Source organism: Aspergillus fischeri, genomic scaffold (assembly GCF_000149645.3).
Source record: "Aspergillus fischeri NRRL 181 1099437636252 genomic scaffold, whole genome shotgun sequence".
Lineage (NCBI taxonomy): Eukaryota > Fungi > Ascomycota > Eurotiomycetes > Eurotiales > Aspergillaceae > Aspergillus > Aspergillus fischeri.
In genome coordinates this window covers 2548319-2571505 of record NW_001509768.1, presented here as the reverse complement: position 1 = coordinate 2571505, position 23187 = coordinate 2548319, and the positions used below count along the sequence as shown (strand labels likewise).

The window sequence follows — 23187 nt, the reverse complement described above, 5'->3', positions numbered from 1 at the left end:
GATGGACCTCTTCGGGTAACCAGGGGATAAACACAGGAACGTTGTATGATGAGTGCAACAATGAATTGTTTATGTTTATAGATCTAGAGTGGATACAGAGATATGATGAAAGAGGGAGAACAGAACAGATTCAAGTCTGGTTGACTGATAGAAGGACCAGAACAGAGATGCCAATGGCAAGACTGATATAAGAGAGAGGCAGACAGGGACAATCACGACATAATCCGGTAACGGCACGCTGCTGCCCCCCTCTATGTTCTCATACTTACTTGCGCTATCTGCCGGCTGATTTTGCCGTGCTCAATCACGACATTGGCTGTGACCGCCTGCCCTTTCAAGAGGCATTGCTGAAAAATTCAATTTCCTCATGCCCTGGGGAAATCACGCAATACTTGCGCTTCCAGCATCTCTGCCCAACCGGAATGGCTTATGTCATCAAGATCTGCTTGCAAGCTCTCCTGTTCACTGTCCCTTCTGGAACAAGCGTGGAACACAGGAGAATGAGCATTATTAATGCAGATGAAGGGTATTCATCCGAGCTGCAGCCTGGCAGAGTCATAGATTGCTCGTCTTATCAGCTCCCGGGCTGCATCCGAGATGAGCCCGTAGTCTCATCGCCATGCTAGGGTCTCTGGTTGGTGTATCAGCAAGCGTCGAAACGAGGGGAAGCAAATATCTTACACGACACCGAATCATGGTCCTGTTGCCCATTTAGACATTTAAACAATCAGTGCGTAAGTCCGAATATAGACACCTAGTATGGCCTTTATTTGTTCGGACAACTGGCGTCGCAGCCCAAGTTATAATAATAACTGGCTCGGTTTGATCAGGTGCTGATGTTTCTGCCGGGCGGTGAAGCGCCAAGCCTACTCTCACACACGTGATTCATGTTTTCCTCTTTGGGACTGCCCCCACCACGTGCCGCCCACCGGCCGATCGTCGCAGGGAACTGACAAACTACCGACGACGTACTGCGACTAGTCAAGAGTCAACCATCCCCGTTATCATATCATTATTATTCTTGTCTCGGACTGGCTGTTTACTTCGAGTCTCCAGTCATCTACCAGGGTGCCTTTTGGACGATCGCTTTCGGTTGTTTGTGAAAAAGACCGCCGGTTATCCGCTCTATCGTTCTGCCCCTCTCAATCACAAGAGACTTTGTCCGTCGTTGCGACACAATGGCAGCACCTAACCCTATAGCACGTCCAACGCGTCCGGTGCTACGACAGTCTCTTTCGAGTAACTCCTTCATCCAGGACCATCAACAGTACAAGCCCCCGGTTTCATTCACTCAAAACATCGAAGATGTCCTGGGAGCCTCCCGCGAGTCTCTACTACAGTCGCTCTCTAATCTCCATGTTAATCCCATCAGCCCCGATCCCGAAAAGGTCACTGAAAGCGGCATTGTTCACACCATTTTCAATCATCAGACAAATCCCCTTCCTACTGGAACTCCAAAACTGGTAGCAACTATCATCTACAAGTCCGCCAATCCCGTCCATCCTCATCTCCATCCCGACTCTTCCCCAAATGCGAATAAGCTCCCGTCCCCCATGGTTCCTGTGGGATCCGCCCCGACGGTTGATATTGAGAAGCTCCCACGGGAGCCTCCAGCTCCGGAGCCGGAGCCACTCGACCATCTGTACGGTCCGTTCGTCTCCCAGCTGTGTTTGACCAATTTCCTCCAGATTATGGAATCCCTTTCGACGCCTTACCAGCGCATGAATACCTCTCATCGCTGTTTGGATCAAGATGATCAACCGCGCGTCGTCGAGGTTACCCTCTCTCCTCCGCCGAACCCCGAGTATCTTTCTTTCGACGATCTTCGCAAACACGAGAGCATATGGCGGTTCGAGCGCGAATGGAATGTCGAGGTGGTCCTTCAGAAGGAAAGCGTCTTCCGTCGTCACAAGCGTCTGGTCGTATTTGATATGGACAGCACTTTGATCCAGAATGAGGTGATCGACGAAATTGCCAAATTCGTTGGCGTTGAGAAGGAAGTCTCGGTTCGTAGCGGGCAGCTTCAAGTATAATGAATAGCACAACCACTAACTTTGGGCGGCCAGGAAATTACTGAACGTGCCATGAACGGAGAGCTTGACTTCTCCGCGTCGCTTAAAGAGCGTGTCGGTCTCTTGAAGGGCGTTCCAGCTGACGTGTTCGAGAAGTTGAAGCCTATACTCACCGTTTCGCCTGGCGCTCGCGAACTGTGCAAAGCTCTGAAGAAGCTCGGTTGCAAACTCGCGGTCTTGAGCGGAGGATTCCAGCCTCTGGCGGAATGGCTCGCTGGCCAACTCGGCATCGATTATGCGTTTGCCAATCACGTGGGTTCCCCCCGTTCCTCATGCCAACTTCCTTGAGCCAGTCATTGACTAATATTCCTTTTCAGCTCGAAATCGACGAGGCGTCTCAAATCCTCACCGGCAAGCTTGTACCGACTCACCCTATTATCGATGCAAGCAAGAAGCGTGAGCTTCTCAAGTCTCTCGCGGCAGATAACGGCATTCTAATCTCCCAGGTCGTTTCTGTCGGCGACGGTGCGAACGACCTTCTTATGCTTCATGCGGCTGGCCTTGGAGTCGCCTGGCGCGCCAAGTCCAAGGTCCAGCTTGAGGCACCGACTCGTCTCAATGGTGAAAGTATGTTGGACATTCTCTATCTCTTTGGTATGACGAAAGAGGACATCAAGGAGTTAGTTTCCGACGATGCTTGAAAACCATGCTTCTCATGGTTTGGTTCACCGATACATATCACTCTTACCATGAATGTTCTTCTGAATGAAAGGAGAGCATGGGAATTGTCCGCCTGGTGCGGACAGCCCTCACTTCAATGCCGTCTTGTCAACAAGCATAGAGAGCATTGGACGAAGGTTTCTTGCTTTCGATCCTTATTTGTCTTTGGCCTAGGAGGCTCGGATTTGATATGTGCGAGCCATCTACTTTCTTTTCCTTCCTACTATCGTGTTTCGACTCTTTTTTGACAATGCTCTTTTCGGATACCGATTCTGTTTGAGGCAGTGGGTTGTTCAAGCGTACGGAGTATAGCGTCTCATGCGGGCGTAGGGTGTGCAAGAGAGGGTGGTAGATATGCATGAAATTTTACGAATAACAGATAGCAAATATACACACGATGAGTCCAACTCATTGATTTATGTATCGTATTTAGCTCGACGAATTTCAACCCGTCACAGTGATATGATGACCTGTGTCATATAATAGGCCCAAGCGATGAATACTGCAGTGATAATCATACCCGAAGCGAATCCGACGAAAAACCAACAGGCGCCGATAAATGATCCTAAAGACGCAAAAGAGAGAAATAGAGAGAACCCAAGGGAAAATTCACCGCGTCACCTCATCCACGGCAACTGGCCGAACGCCGACTGTTTCCGTACTTCCAGAGGCAGCTCTTCTCTTCTTCAGCACATTCTCAATGAACGCCTCGCCGGCCTTGTAGCTGCTCCGAACGAGAGGACCCGACGCGCAGTAGAGGAAGCCCATGTCAAGCGCCCGCTGGCGCCACAGCTCGAATCGATCCGGAGTAACGTACTCGTGCACAGCCATATGACGTTTCGTCGGCCGCATGTACTGCCCGAACGTGACAACGTCCACGTTGACCACGCGCAGCTGGCGCAGCGCATCCCACAATTGCTCATCCGTCTCCCCGAGGCCAAGCATCAGCGAGGTCTTGGTGATAAGCGAGGGCTGGGCGTTCTTCGCGGCCTCGAGCACACGGATAGACTGCTGGAAGTTGGCACGGCGATCACGGACCTGAGGCGTCAGGGCTTCCACTGTCTCGACGTTGTGTGCGTAGACATCCAAGCCGGAGCGAGCGACCAGCTTCACCATCTCCAGATCGCCCGCGTAATCACCGGTCAAGCATTCCACCAGGATACTGGGTGCCTTCTGTTTAATCTTCATCACTGTCTCTGCAAAGTGCCGGGCACCTCCGTCCGCGAGATCGTCCCGGTCAACGCTGGTCAGGACCACGTACCCGAGTCCCCAGCGCGAGATCGCTTCGGCTGTGTTCTCCGGTTCGTGCGGGTCGAGCGGGGACGGCGTCCGCGAGGTCTTCACGCTGCAGAATCGGCAGCCGCGGGTGCAGGTATCGCCCATCAGCATGATGGTGGCCGTGGCGGCGGATTTGTCGCTGCCACCCCAGCAGTCGGAGATGTTGGGACACCGCGCTTCTTCGCAGACAGTGTGCAGATTAAGGCCGCGCAGGTCCTTCTTAAGACGCTGGTAGTTCTTCGAGTCGGGGATCGGGGTCTTCAGCCATGACGGCAGACGAGTCATTTCCTTCTTGCGGCCGGCGGGCCCGACGAGGGCGGTCTTGAGAGCGTATGCTTCGGAGGGGTCGAGAGGGGCATTGTCGTTCCCGACAAAGTCTGCGAACGATGGGCCGGCATTCAATTTGTCTTTGAACGTTGTCCGTCTGCGTGCTGTTGTTGTCGTTGTAGTGCTGGTGGCCGACGGCGAGGGTTCTGTTGTAGCATAACCACGGCAGCTGATGGGGGCAACGATTCCGGTTCGCGACAGGGACCTTGATGACGCACAGAGCGATCTGAAGTGACTTGTTGATACTGCCATTATGAAAGCCCTGGAGTGGTTATGTGGACGATATGAGGATTGGCAGAGTGACCATCGATGATATCAAATTATAATTATTAGTATGATAATATTCCGCGGGAAAGGCTCCAGCAACTCTGGCGACTCAACGATTACCTCCGACGCTGACTCATCTAGATTAACTGCCTTCGGATCGATGCCTGAGGTTTCCACATTCGGCGCAAGGGACTAAGCACCGAGTAGGATCACTTTGATAGATTGCACTATCGATCAGAATTTCTGTTGGAGTATCTTTTGATTGCTCTTGATTATCTTCTCTTTAATCATACACCAGCCACAGCCGCCAATGATATACAAAAGGAAAAAGCGCGCCAAATTTGGATTCCAAGTGGCAGGTATATAGAACGCATTGGTCTAAACAGCAAGAGAACGACATATTCGAGAGTGATTGGAACTGAGGGAATAAAGTAAATATATAAGACCAACGGTGGTACCTGTAATGCTCACCATAAGGGCATGAAAGTCATTCGAGATGAAATGACGAAAAGAAGATTGAGAAGACATAAAGAAAAAGATCGGGAGCCCAGCGTATATCAAAGCTAGGCTTTGGATTCAAGCACCTGGGTTAAAACGAGTACAGCCGATTTCAATGTTTCATCAGACCGGCCGCTCACTGCGAACAGCAGGTTGTCAACGATTCGATCCAAGTCTGTGCGAAGCTCTGTACTTCGCGGTCCCAGCACGCGGTCTCTGATACGGGACGGCGATGCTGGAGTGAATTGCGTTGCTGGCGTTGAGTTTGGTTTCTCGTGGACTGGATCCAAGCGGGACAATGTCGACCGATAGGATAAGCTGCTGGTCCCTCGGTGGGTAGATGCCAACGAGGCCACATAGTTTCGCGCTATCAGGACCGCACAGAGACAGTCAAGCAGATTTTCCGCGACGTCCGGGAATATTTTGCGAAACGGTCGAATCAATGCCTTCTCGTTGTTTTGACGAAGGAACATAATGACAGGCGACGTAAGCTTCAACATATTCCGTGGGAAATCTTTAACGGACTGCTCCAGCTGTTCGATCGTCCATTCGTGGTCCCACCACCTTCGCTCTTCCTTCTCTGACATATTGGACGACCGCGCTGGGGAGGTTTGGCTCTTTGGCGGAGAGTCGGCTCTAGTCCCATGCTTTGGTTTGGGTGGCGAGAAGGACGGCCCTTCTTTGAGAACCATCTTCTCACACACTATCGTTTCGCTAGCTGTTTCTGAATGGGTTGAAATAGAATCCGTATAATGCGACTCCTTGTCATCCTGGAACTCGTCTGGCGAGTAACAGGAATTATGGGTAACATAGCCACTATCTGACATCTCCAATGGAGTGTCAGGACTGAAGGCAGATATTTCTTTTGGCATGTCCGGAGTGGAAGGGATTGGATGCTGTGTAGTATTTGGGAGCGTGTGGCTCATGGCGGGAGATGACTGTCGGGATATATCGACCAGTTTGGGCTTAGTTATGCTGCAGCTGGTGAGATCGAGAATCTGCTTTTGTATTAGTAGGGTAAGCGAACGAGTAGCTCTCAGATGGAGACTTACCACAGCCTCATCTGTAGCCTCCAGCTCACGTTTGCGTTCCAGGCGTGGAGGGCTATTTTGGACTATCTGACACTTTCTCCGGTTCAGTTCTTTTGACCTCTCGTCCTTGACATCTAGCGTCGCCGGAACACCTTGAAGCCATCTCTCAAAGTATGAGAGATTACTTGGCATCCAGCTACTCCCCACGCTTGAAACCGTTCCTGTCCGGCTTCTCTGGGCCGTGACAACACAGCTAGAAGCTTTCCCCGGCTCTGGTAGCTCAATATCGGAGAATTGAGAGGGGGATAATGTTCGTTCCGAATCGGTGGAGGCTGGTGTGAATCGTCCCTCGTCGGACTCACATCGTTTGACCAGGTTGGAGTACGCCGCATGGACATTGGTTGGTTCCTGTGTCGCCCTTTCCTCTGCTTTGGTAACCTTACCGCGCGCACCGTCGCAAGCGTCGCATGAGTTGAAATCAGAAATACAACCGCAATGTTTCATTCGTCTCTCACCCGCCTCCATCTCAGAATCCGGTTTGGGTGAGAAGTACGTCGACGACGTGGATGGCCGCGATTCTCTGGAGTCAGACAGAGGGGGGCTCGGCAGAAGTCCGAATGTCTCCAGACTCGAAGCCAAGTTCAGGTCCGATCGCCATGTTCGCAGTGTCTGATTCCCAGACATTGGCCGTGCCGCTTTCGACTCCCTTGCGGCGGCTGTGATATTCTCCAACGAAGGGGAGCCGGGCAGGCGCAGTTGGAAAGGTTCCTTCATCTTCCGTACGGAACGAAAAGGCGAAATGCAGATGGGACCCCGGTCTGCCGGCCGTCTTGACTGTGGAGTCGTGAGGTCAGGTAGTTGCTCAGGCCGAGGAAATGTTGGTGGCATGAAAGACAGAGAACTCGTCATCTGCTTCCTTCTCCGAGGCCGATAGTCTTCCGAAAGACAGGCTGATACATGTGCATTATCCGGTGCCATGGAACCTTCACGGGGCACATAGTAGGATGGTACGGGATAAGCGGACATTGTATGCTCATGATAGGTTGGTCTCGAGAACATTCGAGGAGAGGGGTGGTCCGTGGAGGACATGTTGCATGCAGAGTCGTGAGAAGAGCAGTGAGATAATGAATGTGCATTTAGCATTGGGATGGGTCAAAGAAGTCAAACCAGGAAGAAGGGAACCAGGTGCGAATCATCTAAAAGAGCCATCATCACCTATAACTACGAGCACAGCTTACACACTCCAACCATCCCTTGATGCCCTGGGGTGACAGTAGGCCAGACATTGGGCATGTGTATCTTGCCCCTTCCGGAGAGCCCCCCAAAGATTTTGGAACATGAACGAATTGGAAAGGTAACGACTTCACCATCCTTGCATGCCAGTGGGAGGTGCGATCGAAACAGTTACCACGGCTATTGGATCGACCGCGGTGACTGCGCGCCACCTGCAGGGACACCACAACGTGGGTGGTCTGCTTACCCAAGTCGATCCTATTTCGTCAGAACACAAGGAATGAGACATGCAGAGCGAGGGACAAGGTAACCCTGTGATCTTCTGAAGGGACGTCACGCTCTGTTTCTCAATCCAATTGGGTTATGGACATGATGTGCCTGTTGCACCGAGCAATCAAAGGTACGCCCCTAGGAAAGGACCCCTTGCATCGGTTGCTGTGGGCGCAGGCATTGGCGGCCATATTTGGCGATGGCCGTACAATTTCGGTAGTGGCTGCAGATATACTTTTGAGGACATTGTTAATTCATTTAGATGGCTTCAATGCCGACAGGAGGCACTGTAGAAAGAATGAGCAAGAAGACTAGGATGAATGGCCACCATGGCGAAAATAATAGTTCGCCTGGGCAGTCGATGTCGATCCATCCTTTTCCAGCGAGGAGCTGTTACTATGACAGTAGGGTCAGTAGGAGGAATTGAAGGGGGGGCAAGGATTATTGTCAATGTATTGGGGCACGAACCAGAGAATCAAAGTTAATTCCTCGGATGAATTGTCCGTTAGTTAGATTTAATATTGTCTTCCTAGATGAGCTTGATCGGCATTTCTAGAAGCATAATACAGACTACAGAGTAACTCATCTTCCCCATGAGCAAACAAGACAAACTGATCGTTTATCGCCCGCTTTATCGGTGATCCGTCAAAAGAGGAAAAAGTAAAAAAAAAGTTTCTATGATAGCTGCTCTTCATCATCAGCTCCTCTTTTCCTCTCTATCCCTTTCCCTCAATTCTCGGTCAAGTCGTCATGCTGTCTGAGAGCTTTATCGCGTCAACATTGACGTCCGTCAAGACGCCAGCAGCTGCGACCTTGAGAGATGTGGGAATATGTGTGCAAGAGTGGCAGCCCGCTCTCAACCTACGCTCTACCTTCAAAAAAAGCTCAACAGCGGCCAATTGCCTGGCTGTGAGTCCGTCACATGTGTTTGCTGCGCAGTCAGAGAAAGCCATCGTTCATGTGTACAGCCGAGAGAAGGGAAACCAGGAAGCAATTGTCCCTTTCCCGGAGCGCATACGCAGCATCGCGCTCGCGGGTGGGAAGAATGGGGATATCCTGGTTCTGGGAACGGAAGGTGGACGGTTGATTTTGTGGGAGGTGAGTGAACAAAACAAGTTGTTATAAACTCGTTCTGCGTCTGTGCTGGTTCGGATATCTGACTGGAACCCTTCAACGGTAGACTTGCACCGGGCGACAAGTGGCTACGACAGCGTCGCATTTACAACCAGTGACATCGCTCGTGGTTGATCCCACTTCCAACTTCATTCTTTCGGGATCGTCTGATGCTAGTATCCATGTCTGGTCACTCGTTGATATCCTTTCATTCACGAAACCTCCCTCGGGTCGGGACCGTCAGCAGCCAAACTCGCCCATCCGTACTTTCTCAAACCATCGCGCTGCCATCACATCCATCGCTGTGGGCCATAGCAGCGGTCGCTATAACATCGCTGTGTCCGCCTCCAAAGATAACACCGCCATTGCTTGGGATTATCACACGGGACGCCCCTTACGAACCTTCCTATTGCCCGCCTCTGCAACCTGTTTGACTCTCGATCCGGTCGACCGCGCATTCTACGCGGGATATGAGGATGGTAGCGTCCAGTCAGTTGACTTCTACAAGAGTCAGTCAATACAGCATACCCTACACGATCCTTCATTACATTCCACTCCGTCACAACCATCAGCGGAAGATCGCTGGCTTGCTCCGTCCTCCGACTTCGGTGGTGTCCACTCGCTTTCTCTGTCCTACGATGGAATGACCTTGCTATCCGGACATCAAAACGGAAAGGTCCTGTCATGGAATGTAGCTCGACGGAAATATGCATCGACTCTGGCAGATTACACCCACCCCGTGACGAATATTATTGCGATCCCCTTGGAAGGACTGCCGTCTTCCGGAAACGAGTTGAGACGAGTAGCGCACACCATCGTCAAGCCACGTTATGACCATGCTCTTTCAGAGTCTTCGGGTACGCCTGGCGCTGTCCCCGCTGACTATACATTCAGTACGCATCTGCTCGCCTCTAACACAGCCCGGCTCACTTTAAGCGATCATCAAACAAATCAATTCTCTACAGCCTTGACACACGCTTTCTTCCCTGAGTCAATGATGGAAGAAGGTCTTGCGGAGCTTGCCGCTCTCAAACATTCCGGGAACGACGGAAACCATGTCTCGACGATTTCGCAATCAGTAGTCTCCCAGCAAGCGGCAATTGTCGATGACTCCCAGATCGCATCGTTGGAAGAGGAAATTACCACACTAAAGAAGAAACTTGCCGTCAACCAGACGGCCCGCCAAGTTACCACGGATGAGGTGACTAAACTGCGCTCGGACCTGGTCAGCCTGCATGACTACGTCAATGAGCTGCATCAGAAGCAGGAACAGGCCCATCGCGAAAAGCTCCTGCGTCAAGCTCGAAAGGAAGAGCGCGAGACTCGCAGGCGGGAAGCCTGGTTCGCTGCCGAGAAGAAAGGGAAGAAGGGTGATGCCATACTTCGGCGTATGGAATTGGAAGAGGAAGCTCAGACTAGCGAAACCGATGATCAAAGCAGTGACGAGCAATGATTGTCGCTTCTATCTCCTATCTTTCCCTTCCCTTTCCCTTCCCTTTCCCTTCCCTTTCCCTTCCCTTCCCCTTCCCTTCCCCTTCCTTATAGTTCTCTGTTATGACACTATGTTTCACTGCATCTGCATATATATCGTTTGAATAGACTTCCAGGAAAGGCGCAATGAGCTAATAGTTTGGGCAAACTACATATACTGAACAGTTTGCATGTGTATATAGTCATGAACCCACCAAGGGTCTTAAGCATGGACTCAATATATAAAACTATCTCGATCATCTCATCCCTTCGACAAAAGTCCAGAACTTCTAACACCCATAGCAAACGTGTAGTCCAGGCAAACCCAACATCAATAAGTCCATCGAACGCATGAACAACCGCCACATAGCCATAGTAACGCTCAGTCCCCAATAATTCAAGCCCGAAAGGTGCTATCGTTTCGGCCGCACGTCAGAAGCCGACAGAAAAAAAGCAATAATGTCAAGAGGGGTCCATGTATCAAGGGGCTTGTGCACTGGCTCCTCCATTCTCCCTTGCTCTGAATTCTCATCAATTGGCCCATTGCCACCGTAAAAGCGAATTGAAGGGAGCAGGCATTCCTCGGATGTCAGAAGTAAGACGCCAGAATGTACAGCCTCGTGTTAGATCATCAACCAGGAATGCTTGGCTGACGGGTCTGGAAGTTGAATCGTTTCATCGGGAAAACTTCAGAGACACATTCCTCTGATCCAATTTGAAACGAAGAAGGGGCAGACCAGTGCTCACGACAGAGTAGGATAGCAACCTAACCTACCTTCCTGCCCTGCCAACCGAAAAAGAAGCCTCGCCGTAGTCGCACACCTGGTTAACGCGGAGATGATATATCCAATTTGGGGGCAGTCCGGTCTGCACCGATTGGCATGCATACTCGGGTTTCTGCGCAGGTAGGGTAGTTTCTCTAAGAAAACGAAATACAGGTCTGCCAGCAGATGAGTAGGATGAGAATGCAGTCCACTCACTGCTGCAAGAGGGTTTTCTACTGGATTTGGGTGCTGGAAATTCCCTTTATCTCAATCACCAGCTTCACAACGAGTGCATCGTGTCATCACCTATACAATGACATCGTCAACGCACATGCGCTGGATCGGGAACACAAAGCCTTGCCTAATTGATTGAACCTGATATGGCAGGTTTGTTCACAGTCTTATTCTGAGAAACACGAAGGAGGAAATGTCATCGATATTGGCACTAAGCTTCTCATTCACTGTATGATTCCACTTCCTTCGGTCACTCGGTGTATAGGCAACAGATGCTCTTGAAGTGAAGGGAGCGTCATGGCTGGCATCGCAAACGGGAAGATTGATATCATTGCAATGCTTTTGACTTTGCAGGTTGTCGCCTCTGCAAGTCATGCGATCGAAGTATGTCGAGTAACTGCCGAGTAGTACTTGCCTTTGGTAAGTAACATCGGTAGGTGAGGGTTGTCTTCGTCGGCGGCAACGCCTTTGGAAGGAGGGGATAAAAGGAGTTGGATAGACAGATGGATCCTCGTCAATAATTGCAGATCTTTTTCATCCTCCTTCGATCAAATGTCCGTCCGTGAGGAGAACAATTGACAGCTGATGGGTAGTTTGTGGATAACGTGCTCCACCAGCTATCCACCCAAACAGCAATGTATCAATGTCCATCCCTACGTTGTGCCTCATAGTTACTAGTCAGATACATAGCTTTAGACATTTGAAAGGTACTATTCTTCTGACGACAAGCTCAGTCTCAGTGGCAAGCAATAGTCTACCTTCGTTGAGGCTCGCTACTGACCACCGTACTAGTAAGCTGCAGGTGTCGCCGGTTGCGTCTCCTTTCCTGCGAGCTGGTTTATAATATTCACCCCTGAACTCGTTCCAATGCGATCTGCGCCTGCCTTCAACATCTTGACACAGTCTTCGGCGGAGCGAACTCCTCCACTGGCTTTCACCTTGGTTCCCCTTCCTACCAGCTCAACGACAGCCCGCATCATAGCGACGTCGTCAACATTGGCCCCCGCTCCCTTGAATCCCGTGCTTGTCTTGACAAAGTCGGCCCCGGCCATGCTCGATATAACAGAGCCAGCAATAATCTCATCCTTGGTCAATTGTGAAGTCTCCAAGATGACTTTCAACTTGACTGGCGACGGCGCCCCTTTCCGTACTTCGAGGACATCGGCGTAGACATCCATGTACTGCCCTTCCTTCAACTTTGGCCAATTGATCACCATGTCTAGCTCACTCGCTCCCAGTTCTGCGGCGTCCAGCGCCTCCTTCTCCTTCTCCATGGTGTCGTGCGTGCCTTCAGGAAATCCCACGACGCAGGCCACAGTGCACTCCGGGCTACCCTGGAGATTTGTAACGGCCCTGCGGACATGTCGCAGGCGAACGCAGACCGCAGCGAAGTTGTGTTTAGCTGCCTCCGCGCAGAGTTTGTCAATATCCTCGTCTGTCGCATCTAACGACAGCTGGGTGTGGTCGATGTACCGGTTCACGGAGGACGGAAGCGGGGTTTGGTATACGGGATAGACCTCCGGAAGCTGGTCCTTGTAACTGGAGATCACGGCACCCCATTCGGCATTGTTCGTAGGGAGAGTCATGGTGCTGGAAGCTTTGCTGGATGGTAGGGAGAAAGATCACACTGTCAACGCTATCAGTAGGCTGACACAGCTTTGCTGTTACGTCCCTCATCAACTGCGGAGAACCCCGATGAGTCACGTGACATAGATTTCAATGCATCACGATGAGCTACATTGGATGTTGATGTACTCTGCAGTCATTATTCATCTCAAGAATCAACAGCGGATGCGGATTGGATCTCCGAACACCCGCTCTTCCAGCAGGTATGCCACAGATAACGAGTCCACAGCCGTAGTGCATCCATGCATAGACCAGTTTCTTATCGAAACGATCTCAACTCCCTGCTGGACAGAAATTACACCATATTCGGCTCAGCGGGAGATTGCATTTACAATGTATGAATGGCAAGACATGTACGCCGAAGATGTCATTATCTTCACTGTAATAAAAGCCAAATCCCTGTGCCATGTACAAGACCCGCTGGTTCTCGTAAGGCGACCTAGCAAGAGCATCGCTGAAGGACAAGTCACAAAACATAGAGGTACTACCCAAGCTCAACGGCAGCTTTTGCACTCCGGTCCTCTAATATCGTCCACACGCCCAATCCTGCGAGGCCCAAATCCACCTCCGGGTCCGCCGCCGCCGCCTCCAGGGCTAGGACCACTGCCTCCCCAGCGAGGCCTAGCATTGTGACGGTTCCCTGACCGTGATACGTTGAACTGGGAATTCTGAGCGGCAGTATAGGGATCGAGCTATGAAGGTCAAATGTCAGTAACTGGCGTATACTGGGCGGAGTGAACGATCCGGCGAGGCGCGGAGGAACGACCAAGTCGTGGACTATCGACGGGTCAAACATACCGAGAAAAGGCTCACGAAATATAAGCCGAGGAAGAAGTAGATATTCTCGAAGAAGCGTAGAATGCGAACGGAGAGGGGAGGACTAGAGTGGGATGACATTAGTCTTCTGCCTTTCGCTTTCTAGTACTGGCTATCGTATCCGTACCTTGCGAGCACCTGCCCGTTCGAGAGATATGTTTTGTTGTCTGCTGGCATGTTGCAGTCGGTGCTGTTGATGATAGATGGCTGTTGAGACGGTTGATGCTGACAAGAGCTGACTTGAGCATCCGTGGAGGACACTGAATGCCTAGTGGCGGAACCCGTGACTCCGTATAGATCCCTGTATCCGTAGAGAGGTACGGAGAAGATATATTTCACTCACCCCCCAACCAGACTATCTACCTCAAGCCATGCTTCCGATGGGTTTCACGTCAGTACTCCCAGTCCCTTTTACTTTGACAAATACTCCAAGAATTAAAACAAGTCTGAATTTACTTTTAATGCAAAAGCTAAATGAGAAAGCAACGTGACCAATTCATAGTGTTGAAACATAATCTATATGGGTATCTCTATCTCAAATCGAAGACCTGTTGAAACAAAACTCCCCGCTCATGATTGTGATCTCTCATAACTCGTGTCCAGAAAATCACCGAATGCAAGTGCTAGCCGTATCAAGAGGCATTCAGCACACTACCGTCCCTCATAGACTCATCCAAAACAGCATGCAATTCATCTAGGCCTCGAAATCCCTCCTCAACGATCCATTTTTGACCGCTTGGTCGGTGTAGAACATGGCAGCTGGCTCCGACAATGAGCAAACCGGGAGGGCGAGACCCTTCAGCTTCAAATGCCAAGCAGACATTCTCAAGAGTTGAACGAATAACCCGCTGATCCGTGCATGAAGCCCGTTCCACGATGGCGCATGGAGTATCCTTGGGCCAGGCCGTTCTCGCAGGGGAGCCATCATCTGTCACCGGTAGCGTGGTCAGTGATTCCACAAGTGCAGATAGTCTATGCAGCGCCATCAGGAAGACGACTGTCTGAGTCGGTACGTAAGTAGGAGGCTCTGGAGCTGCGCCTTTCCTTCCAGTGCCGGTACAGACCAGAACCTGGTCCGAAACACCACGATGGGTAGCAGGAATATCCGCGAACAATGGGGCACTGAGCGCGCTAGTGATTCCGGGAAGAACCAAGGGGGTAAACCCTTCGCCTCGGAAGTACTCAAATTCCTCTCCTCCTCGACCATAGAGATACGGGTCTCCCTGCTTCAGCCGGAGTACGTACCGCCCCTGGCGCAGGGCTTCGATTCCCATTTGCATAAACTCTTCTTGTGCTTGATCCGCGTTTCCGGGGAATTTCCGCGCTATATGGACCTCAGTCCTGCGCGGAATCAAGTCCAAGACTGGAGCAGGCACAAGCTTATCCGCCAATATAATGTCTGCATTCTGGATCGCATGATAAGTTGCGCGAGTGAGCAGATCGGGATGACCAGGACCAGAGCCAGCCAGAACAATCTTTCCCTTCTTAGACAACAGCGCAGTCCCATTCATGTCGCTGGCATTTTCTTTCCCAGCAGAGTAGGCCTGAAGGATTCTTTCAATATCAGAATCGGTAATAGCGGCGAGTTTGCGTAATGGCCAATACTCGCAAATCTGGGAGAGCCAGCGCATGCGTCTTGTTTTGGCGGCCGATTTGTCATGCTCGGTGACTAGATTATTGAAAGTATGTTTTTGACCTGTCGAATCATCGTCATCGCCGTCGAAAATGCCATCACAGAGTCCTGCAGCGTAGTCTTCTGCCCAAAGACGCCTCCTTACCGCACCGAGTCTGTCGATGGCAGTCCCGAGATTCGGAGGAAGCGAAGCAGAAATTTCCCTCCTCAGGCGAGAAGCAAGCTTGCAGCCACGCCCCGAAGTCGTAATTCCGATGTGCAGAGGACCATCTGAGTACGTAGAGAGCAAGCTAAAGGAACAGAGATCCGGTGCGTCAGATACATTCACCGGGATTCTCAGACGTCGGCAAAGCTTCGAAATGTGGGAACCTGTTGAAATGTCAACAGTCACGAACGCTGCAATAGGAAAATTGATCAATGCTTACTCAACGGGTCACTCGCGCCGAGAGTGACAAACACCATGTCGACAACATAGTCGACTTCTTCCCTCCCAAGGGCGGTTAGATCATCGTCTCGAAACGATCTGCGTATCCATTGTGCTGAGCCGTCTTCGAAGCGTTCGGTCAATGTATAGTGCACATCGACCGTATCTGGTGCGATGATGATAGGTTTCGCTCCGACGCCTACACTCTTCGCACAACGGGCTCCTGCTAACGGGTTCGTCCCAATAATTAAGTGCACCTGATGTTCGGTGTTCATAGCCATCAGCAAAGGTGCTTGACAGCCATTGTCGCAAGACGCATCCTTCATTGTGACAGATTGCCACCGCAAGCAATGTCCAATGCGAAGAGCTTTGGTTCTCTTCTATGAGGTAGAAAACGTGAATATGAACGCTGCAGAAGGGTTGCTTTGACTCTTATATCTAGTCCAACCGCTTTCGATCCTCAACCTTAAGCAAAAGGGTTCGAATGACTTTTTGGATTTCCGCGGAAATACCGAACCCAGGATGAAGCTTATTCATACGCTGGAGATAACAGTGACTTCCCCCAGATGACAGTCGCAGATGACAGGACCGATAAGCTTATCAAGAGTATTATAGAACAGAAATTCAAAGAGAATCTGTCAAGTGCATCAAGAAAATAATTGACTCTTTAAACATTTCAATTCTTTCCGCTGGTTTGTACGCCGTGGAGCCCGAAATAGTTAATGCGATATTGCGTGATCGTACCTTTTGCTTATCTAAGCCTCCCAGCGATGTTACCAGGAACAGATGGGATAGACTGGTAAGAAAATCACATTAACGATAATAATAACGGGTCCAGTTGGAGGAATTGACAAGAGACTGGTGGAAGGATCTTAATGGCAGCCAAAGCAAAAGCCTTCATGCTGGTAGTGACCATAGGTCCTCCATCGTAATCTGACTGATTCTTATCGCCATGTCCCCAAGCATCAGTTGAACCTTACATCGTGTGAGCTTCGATAAAGACATCTTCTAAGGAGGCTAAACGCCCCAAAAGCTGCCCTCGATTTCTCAGGACTTCCATTGTGAGAATATCGGACCGCGAAACAGCGGTGCATGATAAAGGAAGGTTTGTTGATCCAGGATCGCGCGAATGTAGTTGATCGGACTGATGCCATGTCACGTGACACGAAGCTTCCGCCAGCTTGAGCTGGTCCGGAGAGCAAGGCGCAGGTACATCGTACATACTGTCAGAGCTTCAAGTCCATCTATCTAGAATCTATTTCAAACCTAATCAGCACTCTTCTTTCAGAATTAGTGGAACCTCTGGGGTATACAAATACAGAGCTTCCAATTTCTACGCATCAGTACGACGATTTCAAGAAGTGACGTCTCAGCGCTTGTCACCATGTCCGACGGAGGCCTCTTGAAGCCGGAGAAGGATTTCTCGAAGGATGCTGACAAGCTGATCCCAGAGGCAGAGCAGCTGGCAAAGGTTTGAAGCATTTGCCCTCTGATGTTAATCTAGTACTAATGGTGGCTCCTAGTCCGATGTTGAAGCTGCCATCGATAAACTCCTGGTTCTGGAGAAGCAAGCACGACAGGTATGCCATCATACCCGATTCCTCCTTTCCTGACGACTCAAACTAACCTGACACTCGATTCAGGCTTCTGATCTCGCTACTACTTCACGGATCCTTGTCACCATCGTCACAATCTGCAAAGACTCGGGCAACTGGAATCTCCTCAATGACCAAGTGCTCCTGCTCTCCAAAAAACATGGTCAACTCAAACAGGCGACAACGAGGATGGTTCAGACGGTGATGAAGTTTTTGGATGAGACACCTAGCATGGATGTGAAGTTGTCTGTGATCGAGACATTGCGGACCGTAACCGAAGGCAAGGTAAGTGCTCCGGCCCGTCGCTCCAGCACACTGTCGCTGATACCCTTTGCAGATTTTCGTCGAAGTAGAGAGGGCTCGTGTAACACGCATTTTGTCGAACATCAAGAAATCGCAGGGTGACGTCAATGCTGCCGCCGACATCCTTTGCGAGCTGCAGGTGGAAACCTTCGGTTCCATGACGAGGCGTGAGAAGACCGAGTTTATCTTAGAGCAGGTAGCTCTTTGCATAGAACGTGGTGATTGGTCACAAGCTGCGATCTTGAGTCGCAAGATCAACAAGAGATACTTCGCACGCAAGCCAAAGAAGTCAGCAGAGGAAATTGAAAAGCTCAAGAAGGCGGCTGAGGAAAGAGAAAAGACACGCGCTCCCGATGAACCTCCCATGGAAGTCGACGAAGACGTGACAGATTTGAAGCTCCGCTATTACGAGCAGCAGATCATTCTCGCAAATCATGACTACAAGTATCTGGCTGTTTGCAAACACTACCGTGAGGTCCTGAACACGGAATCAGTGCAGAATAACCCGGAGCAACTGCGAGCAGTAAGCCGATACCTAACCTGTCTTCCTCATGTGGAAACTGACAATAGTTACCAAGGTGCTTGCCCGAATCGTCTACTACATTGTCCTCTCTCCATACGACAATGAACAGTCCGATCTGCTGCATCGCATTCAGCAAGATTCTCGACTCTCCTTAGTTCCTGTTGAAGCTCGCCTGGTCAAGCTCTTCACCGTCCCAGAGCTGATGCGTTGGCCCATGGTTGCCGAGCAGTTTGGTCCACATCTCTGCAACACGGACGTGTTCAACGCGCAACCCAGCCAGTCCGCGGAGGATCAGGCACATAAGAGGTGGCAAGATCTCCGCAAGCGCGTCATTGAACACAATGTCCGCGTGGTAGCCAAGTACTACACTCGCATTCAGATGGGCCGTCTGACTGAACTCCTTGATCTGACCGAGGAAGAGACAGAGAAGTACATCAGCGAGCTGGTGACATCAAAAACCATCTATGCCAAGATTGACCGTCCCGCACGACTGGTCAACTTCGCCAAGCCTCGAGATGCCGATGATGTGCTGAACGAATGGAGCAGCGACATGAAGAGCCTTCTTGGGTTATTGGAACGCATCGACCATTTAATTACCAAGGAAGAGATGATGGCCAGAATTCTTCCATCCCGCGGGGAGAAGGGCAAGGCTCGTTGAGACGCATCTGGCTGGTGGAGCATATATGGATAGAGTCATGGTTGGACTGGGCACTTAGATATTTTGCAACAGCGTGTAAAATATACTGATAGTGAACGAACCCGGATTAATGCGTAACGCAGAATTCCATAGCACAGACCTTCGTGCCTTCGGTACTGATCGTCAATTGTCATATTGTATTCTTCTAAGGCACGATACTTCTAAGTCTATAGACATGATCTGAATAGTAGAGTCAGATATATACAAAGCGGGTAGTAAGGTCAAAAATGGCGACCCAAGTCTAAAATGGCAAATCCATATCCCTAACGTCGTCTTCCTTTGCATCGGCCTTCGCTTGCTTTCCTTCCAGTTGCTCTTTGATGAACCGCACCGCAGCATCCAAATACGGTCTTTGACTAGGCAAAAAGTGCCCACCAGGATGCCAGACAACCTTCCCCTCTTTTTCCGGATCACCAGCACAGGCTTCGACCAGCGCACGACTGCGAGTATCGTCAACAACAGCATCTAACGATCCCAGAACATGCAGAATAGGTGTTTGAATAGGCGGATTCTCATAGAACGGCCGATATCGCGGTCCAGGCGATCGAAACCCACTATAACACAACGCAAACTTCAGAGGCGGATGGCCCACTTCCTCAAACGACGCAGGGAATGCGACACCCGCAACAGGCTCCTTGACCTCGAACCCCTCCGACGCAACCTTGGGATCAGCGAAATGCTCGAATGCCTCCTTCCGGCCGGGCTCAAGCAGCGACGCTACCATGGCGGCCATCGCGGCTCCCTGCGAGAACCCGATCACGCCGTCGAAGGGCCCTTCCTCGCGGAGGACCTTGGCGATGGCATCCAGGCCGCCTTCAAGGCCAATGTAGAGGGGTGGATCGGCGGTGTTTGAGCGGCGATACCACCCGTATGCCTCGATTTGCTCCTGCTGTTGTTCTGCGGTGGACCCCTCTGCGGGCGGCTCGTAACCTGGTATGTCGGCGGGGTTGAGGCGCGTAGGGCCTGTTGGGTAGATGGCGGAGACTTCGTGGAGGGGGAATGCCTTCGTGATGTGCTTGATGAGGGCGCGGCTTTTGGCGTGGAATAGGGTGCCGGACTGGGTGTAGCCATGAAGCATGAGGAGTTTGAGGGGCTGACGGGACGCCATGATGAGGGATGTGCCAGGTTGCTGCGGTTGTCACGATTAGAAAAAAAAAATTTATGCAGATATTCTATAAGCTGTCCATCTATGCGAAAGTGAAACTGAATGCTTGATATCTCTTGGCCCTATCTCTAGAAAAGGTACCTCTCTAGCGCAGTTGGGAAACTCCCGCGCGATAAGATAAGGCGCGGCAACTTTTCCTTGCCTTGATTTTGGAGTCGCTCCACCACTTCTATCCATGATGTATCGGATTCGATCATCGTCATCCAACATCACCTAATCTCATCGACTGATCGCTTACTAGTTACCAATAATTTCCCACAACGTCTTCCCACTCATCACAAACACAGCACTGTCCATCTAGGTATCTATACCATCAAAATGAGCGCTGAACAGCTCGAATTCAACGCCGACCGCATCGACGCCAAAATGGAAGAGCTCCTCGCGTACGTATCTGCCTGCAAGCATCACCAACAAGCTAGCACATGCACGCCAATCGTCGATCATCTCATCTCAGCCTCACACCCAGCCTGAATCGATCGTCGCTAATATGCCAACTGTGCCAACAAAACAGATCCCTTGAGGCCCACCCGCAAATGCAGCCCCCCAACACCCACCCAACCATCTTCTTCCTCTTCGACTTCGTCCGCAACACCCACCGCGAGCTGCAAGGAATCGACATGGACAAGTTCCGCGCCGGTGACGCCAACGCCCGCAGCATGGCCCAGGACGTCCTCGGCCGGAACAACTTCACCAACACCCTCGTCAATGATACCACGGGTAAGCTGGCGCTGATGACCGGCGGCGATCCGAACAACCCCGTGGACTTTGGGGAGGAGATCCGCGATAAGGCGAAGGCGCTGGTTGAGGTTTAGGTTTAGGTTTAGGTTTAGCTTTGAAGTTCTCCCTTCGTTTTGAGTGTTCCGCCATTCCTCCGGGTATCGCTAGGGGGTGGGTAGGTCACTGGATGATGGATAGGTCACGAAGGGACAAGGAGCTGGTTCTTCTGCCCTAGTTCGCATCTCCATTGTTCCCGTCAAGGTCTAGGATGAGGAATGGTTCGAGACATCCCGCATGAAGCTTATACCAGGCTGATTACTGAACGGCCGAACTCTCCTTCACATTATAGTGTATGAGCAAGACGAACACGAATGGAACTTTGTATTGTTGCATAGTGTCGCTCCGCTGTCAATCGATGCAGCTTGCCTCTTATTCTGCAGTCAGTCAATAGTGTCATACTTGTAGTGTGCATGGGGAATCGTGGACTAGGTGGGGCAATATGGGGGCAACCGGGGTGATAATCGATAAGAAAGACGTGAGAAGGGGCGGGGCCGAGGACGACGACGGTATACCCGTAGCGAGGTAAGATTTACGAAGTGTGTAGCAAGTAGCACAAGACGAATGCGGAAACAAGTTCATTTACATGTACAATTACATGGGCGACACCAGAGGACTGAAACTAGGGCTTGAGATTCACTACAGCAGTCGAGACTAACTACAGCTTAGCTACAGAATAAACCGTAACCAACTGCAAGCTCTCCTGCCATGGACACTCGCTCCCGCATCATCCACCAGCAACATCGCCCGTCCTAGCGCCGCGCTGGCCACTCCAGAGTCCATCCACTGCCGTCAACGACGAACGCTCAGGTTTATCCGACATCTGGGTATCAGTGGCTAGCCAGACACGTGCAGATGTTGTTCGTTATCGTTCAAGAGGAGGAGCCCGTCATCGTCCGTGTCGTTTTTCCAGGGTAACCGAGATACAATCCGTTAATGAGAAGAATTGTCGTACAATATCAACAAGTGCGTGAGAACAAGTGAAAGAACAAAGTTAAGAAGCAACGAGTAGAAGATATGCAGAAACGGATTGATATAGTGTTGGACCGTGTTCATGTGCCAGATATCCGGAACTCCCCTCCATGAGAATAAAAGCTTAACAGATCGTCAATGCTTTTGGGTGTGGCAATTAACTGCCCGGTAATGCTTTTTTTTCGGATCGAACTTTGTAATTTTTTTGAGATTTCCCGCAAAGGGGGCGAGGACTCCATCTTCTATCTGCAATCTGCTCTCTCAAAAAAAAAGATTAATCCATCGTCGAAGAAGAACGCCACATTTCCCAAATCATCGCTCCGGCTTTGGTTGCGTCGTAATGTGACATTTACTTCCTCCGGAAGGAGCAGCCCTCAGTGAGTCTGGCCTTGCCACCGGTGGGCTGGCAAAGGACGGTCGAGCAGCCGGCGCAGACGACGACGGTCTGGGCGTGGGAGAAGACGGTGGTGATGGTGAAGCAGCCGGGGCACTTGACGTCCATGAAGAAGGAACGGGGAGCAGGCACAAGGGTCTATTTGTCGAAGCGATTCCCAACATCAGCCATCGGATCCGGGACCTTGGTGGAGAGGTGTGTATTTCGGTATCATACCTTAAGCTTGTGCTTGCGAGCCTCAGCCTGAGGAGTAGGGTTGAGGAGGTCGACCGCGAGAACCTATTGTGAAAGAAAGAAATTGTGTTAGCCGATGATACCTTGATGACATTTTGTGATGAAAACTGGTCCGGCGACGGCGAGCACACGACGGGCAGCAAGCTCGTAGTCTGTGCAGACGTCCAGCAGAACGGCTAGGGGATATCCCAAGGTGTTGCATGAAGCCGAAATGCAAGCAAAACCTACCATCTTGACGAGACAAAAAGTCGATCAGCGAAATGGATTGAAATGCTGCGCTGACGGAGATGGCCTGCTTGAGGGGTGTTGAAGCGAAAGAGGTGGTCTCGTGGAGATGGCGAAGTTTGAAGGGAATTCTCTGAGGGCGTCGCCCAGCCGGGCCCGTTTGGGGAGAATAGGGCTCAAACCCTCGCTTACCTTCCTCTTACTGGTAATTTTGACACGGCCCGTGTGCTCGTCCCATCCCCGCCCAAAGGGTAGCCAATTATATTGTCTGCTATGTCTGTTGAGGTATAGCTTAATCCCCATACCCGCTATTCCTGATTAGGTAGTGTTTTCGCCATCAAGGTCCCATCGTCGGCCTTCTGGATCTGTCCAGCTACTTCTTTTATGATGGCCTCAGAAGGGTCGATTCGTTATGGCTGCCTTCAGGAGTTTGGCAGAGAATAGCTTAATCCGTAACGTATCAAATTCATTAGAAAAGGCTGCTGTTGAATGAACCGCTAATCCAATTTCCGCATAATGTCAAACTCGTCATAGGCTGGTTTCCAGACCAGCTATAATATAGGCACCAGGTAGACTGTATGTACCTGAG

At 50.9% G+C, this 23187-nt stretch overlaps 11 protein-coding genes across 11 annotated transcripts, besides 4 other annotated features; 4 read left to right on the top strand and 7 right to left on the bottom strand.

Annotated features, from left to right (window-relative positions):
- Positions 1 to 1178: 1178 nt before the first annotated feature.
- On the top strand, positions 1179 to 2713 carry NFIA_070710 (phosphoserine phosphatase SerB; the record flags this gene model as incomplete). The annotated part of the gene is made up of 3 exons (XM_001263796.1): positions 1179 to 2006; positions 2067 to 2324; positions 2390 to 2713. 3 exons carry the CDS (start codon positions 1179 to 1181, stop codon positions 2711 to 2713), a joined length of 1410 nt encoding a protein of 469 aa, XP_001263797.1.
- Positions 2714 to 3341: 628 nt separating this feature from the next.
- NFIA_070700 (lipoate synthase) lies at positions 3342 to 4589 on the bottom strand (the record flags this gene model as incomplete). The annotated part of the gene is made up of 1 exon (XM_001263795.1): positions 3342 to 4589. One exon carries the CDS (start codon positions 4587 to 4589, stop codon positions 3342 to 3344), a length of 1248 nt encoding a protein of 415 aa, XP_001263796.1.
- A 578-nt stretch (positions 4590 to 5167) lies between these two features.
- NFIA_070690 (uncharacterized protein) lies at positions 5168 to 7159 on the bottom strand (the record flags this gene model as incomplete). The annotated part of the gene is made up of 2 exons (XM_001263794.1): positions 5168 to 6100; positions 6155 to 7159. 2 exons carry the CDS (start codon positions 7157 to 7159, stop codon positions 5168 to 5170), a joined length of 1938 nt encoding a protein of 645 aa, XP_001263795.1.
- Positions 7160 to 8386: 1227 nt separating this feature from the next.
- NFIA_070680 (putative ribosomal assembly complex component Ipi3) lies at positions 8387 to 10202 on the top strand (the record flags this gene model as incomplete). Its single annotated transcript, XM_001263793.1, has 2 exons — positions 8387 to 8734; positions 8817 to 10202. The coding sequence occupies 2 exons, from the start codon at positions 8387 to 8389 to the stop codon at positions 10200 to 10202; spliced, it is 1734 nt and encodes a 577-aa protein (XP_001263794.1).
- A 21-nt stretch (positions 10203 to 10223) lies between these two features.
- Positions 10224 to 10288: a microsatellite.
- Positions 10225 to 10290: a microsatellite.
- Positions 10226 to 10288: a microsatellite.
- A 1715-nt stretch (positions 10291 to 12005) lies between the features above and the next one.
- On the bottom strand, positions 12006 to 12803 carry NFIA_070670 (2-deoxyribose-5-phosphate aldolase; the record flags this gene model as incomplete). Its single annotated transcript, XM_001263792.1, has 1 exon — positions 12006 to 12803. One exon carries the CDS (start codon positions 12801 to 12803, stop codon positions 12006 to 12008), a length of 798 nt encoding a protein of 265 aa, XP_001263793.1.
- Positions 12804 to 13337: 534 nt separating this feature from the next.
- Positions 13338 to 13836, bottom strand: NFIA_070660 (uncharacterized protein; the record flags this gene model as incomplete). The annotated part of the gene is made up of 3 exons (XM_001263791.1): positions 13338 to 13535; positions 13642 to 13723; positions 13787 to 13836. The coding sequence occupies 3 exons, from the start codon at positions 13834 to 13836 to the stop codon at positions 13338 to 13340; spliced, it is 330 nt and encodes a 109-aa protein (XP_001263792.1).
- Positions 13837 to 14291: 455 nt separating this feature from the next.
- Positions 14292 to 16042, bottom strand: NFIA_070650 (putative siroheme synthase; the record flags this gene model as incomplete). Its single annotated transcript, XM_001263790.1, has 2 exons — positions 14292 to 15661; positions 15718 to 16042. The coding sequence occupies 2 exons, from the start codon at positions 16040 to 16042 to the stop codon at positions 14292 to 14294; spliced, it is 1695 nt and encodes a 564-aa protein (XP_001263791.1).
- Positions 16043 to 17100: 1058 nt separating this feature from the next.
- On the top strand, positions 17101 to 18795 carry NFIA_070640 (proteasome regulatory particle lid subunit RPN5; the record flags this gene model as incomplete). The annotated part of the gene is made up of 5 exons (XM_001263789.1): positions 17101 to 17187; positions 17240 to 17296; positions 17360 to 17596; positions 17649 to 18137; positions 18193 to 18795. The coding sequence occupies 5 exons, from the start codon at positions 17101 to 17103 to the stop codon at positions 18793 to 18795; spliced, it is 1473 nt and encodes a 490-aa protein (XP_001263790.1).
- A 280-nt stretch (positions 18796 to 19075) lies between these two features.
- Positions 19076 to 19942, bottom strand: NFIA_070630 (alpha/beta hydrolase; the record flags this gene model as incomplete). Its single annotated transcript, XM_001263788.1, has 1 exon — positions 19076 to 19942. The coding sequence occupies one exon, from the start codon at positions 19940 to 19942 to the stop codon at positions 19076 to 19078; it is 867 nt and encodes a 288-aa protein (XP_001263789.1).
- A 375-nt stretch (positions 19943 to 20317) lies between these two features.
- NFIA_070620 (uncharacterized protein) lies at positions 20318 to 20811 on the top strand (the record flags this gene model as incomplete). Its single annotated transcript, XM_001263787.1, has 2 exons — positions 20318 to 20382; positions 20511 to 20811. The coding sequence occupies 2 exons, from the start codon at positions 20318 to 20320 to the stop codon at positions 20809 to 20811; spliced, it is 366 nt and encodes a 121-aa protein (XP_001263788.1).
- Positions 20800 to 20829: a microsatellite.
- A 1265-nt stretch (positions 20830 to 22094) lies between these two features.
- Positions 22095 to 22604, bottom strand: NFIA_070610 (40S ribosomal eS27 domain-containing protein; the record flags this gene model as incomplete). The annotated part of the gene is made up of 3 exons (XM_001263786.1): positions 22095 to 22277; positions 22356 to 22418; positions 22482 to 22604. 3 exons carry the CDS (start codon positions 22602 to 22604, stop codon positions 22095 to 22097), a joined length of 369 nt encoding a protein of 122 aa, XP_001263787.1.
- Positions 22605 to 23187: the final 583 nt, after the last annotated feature.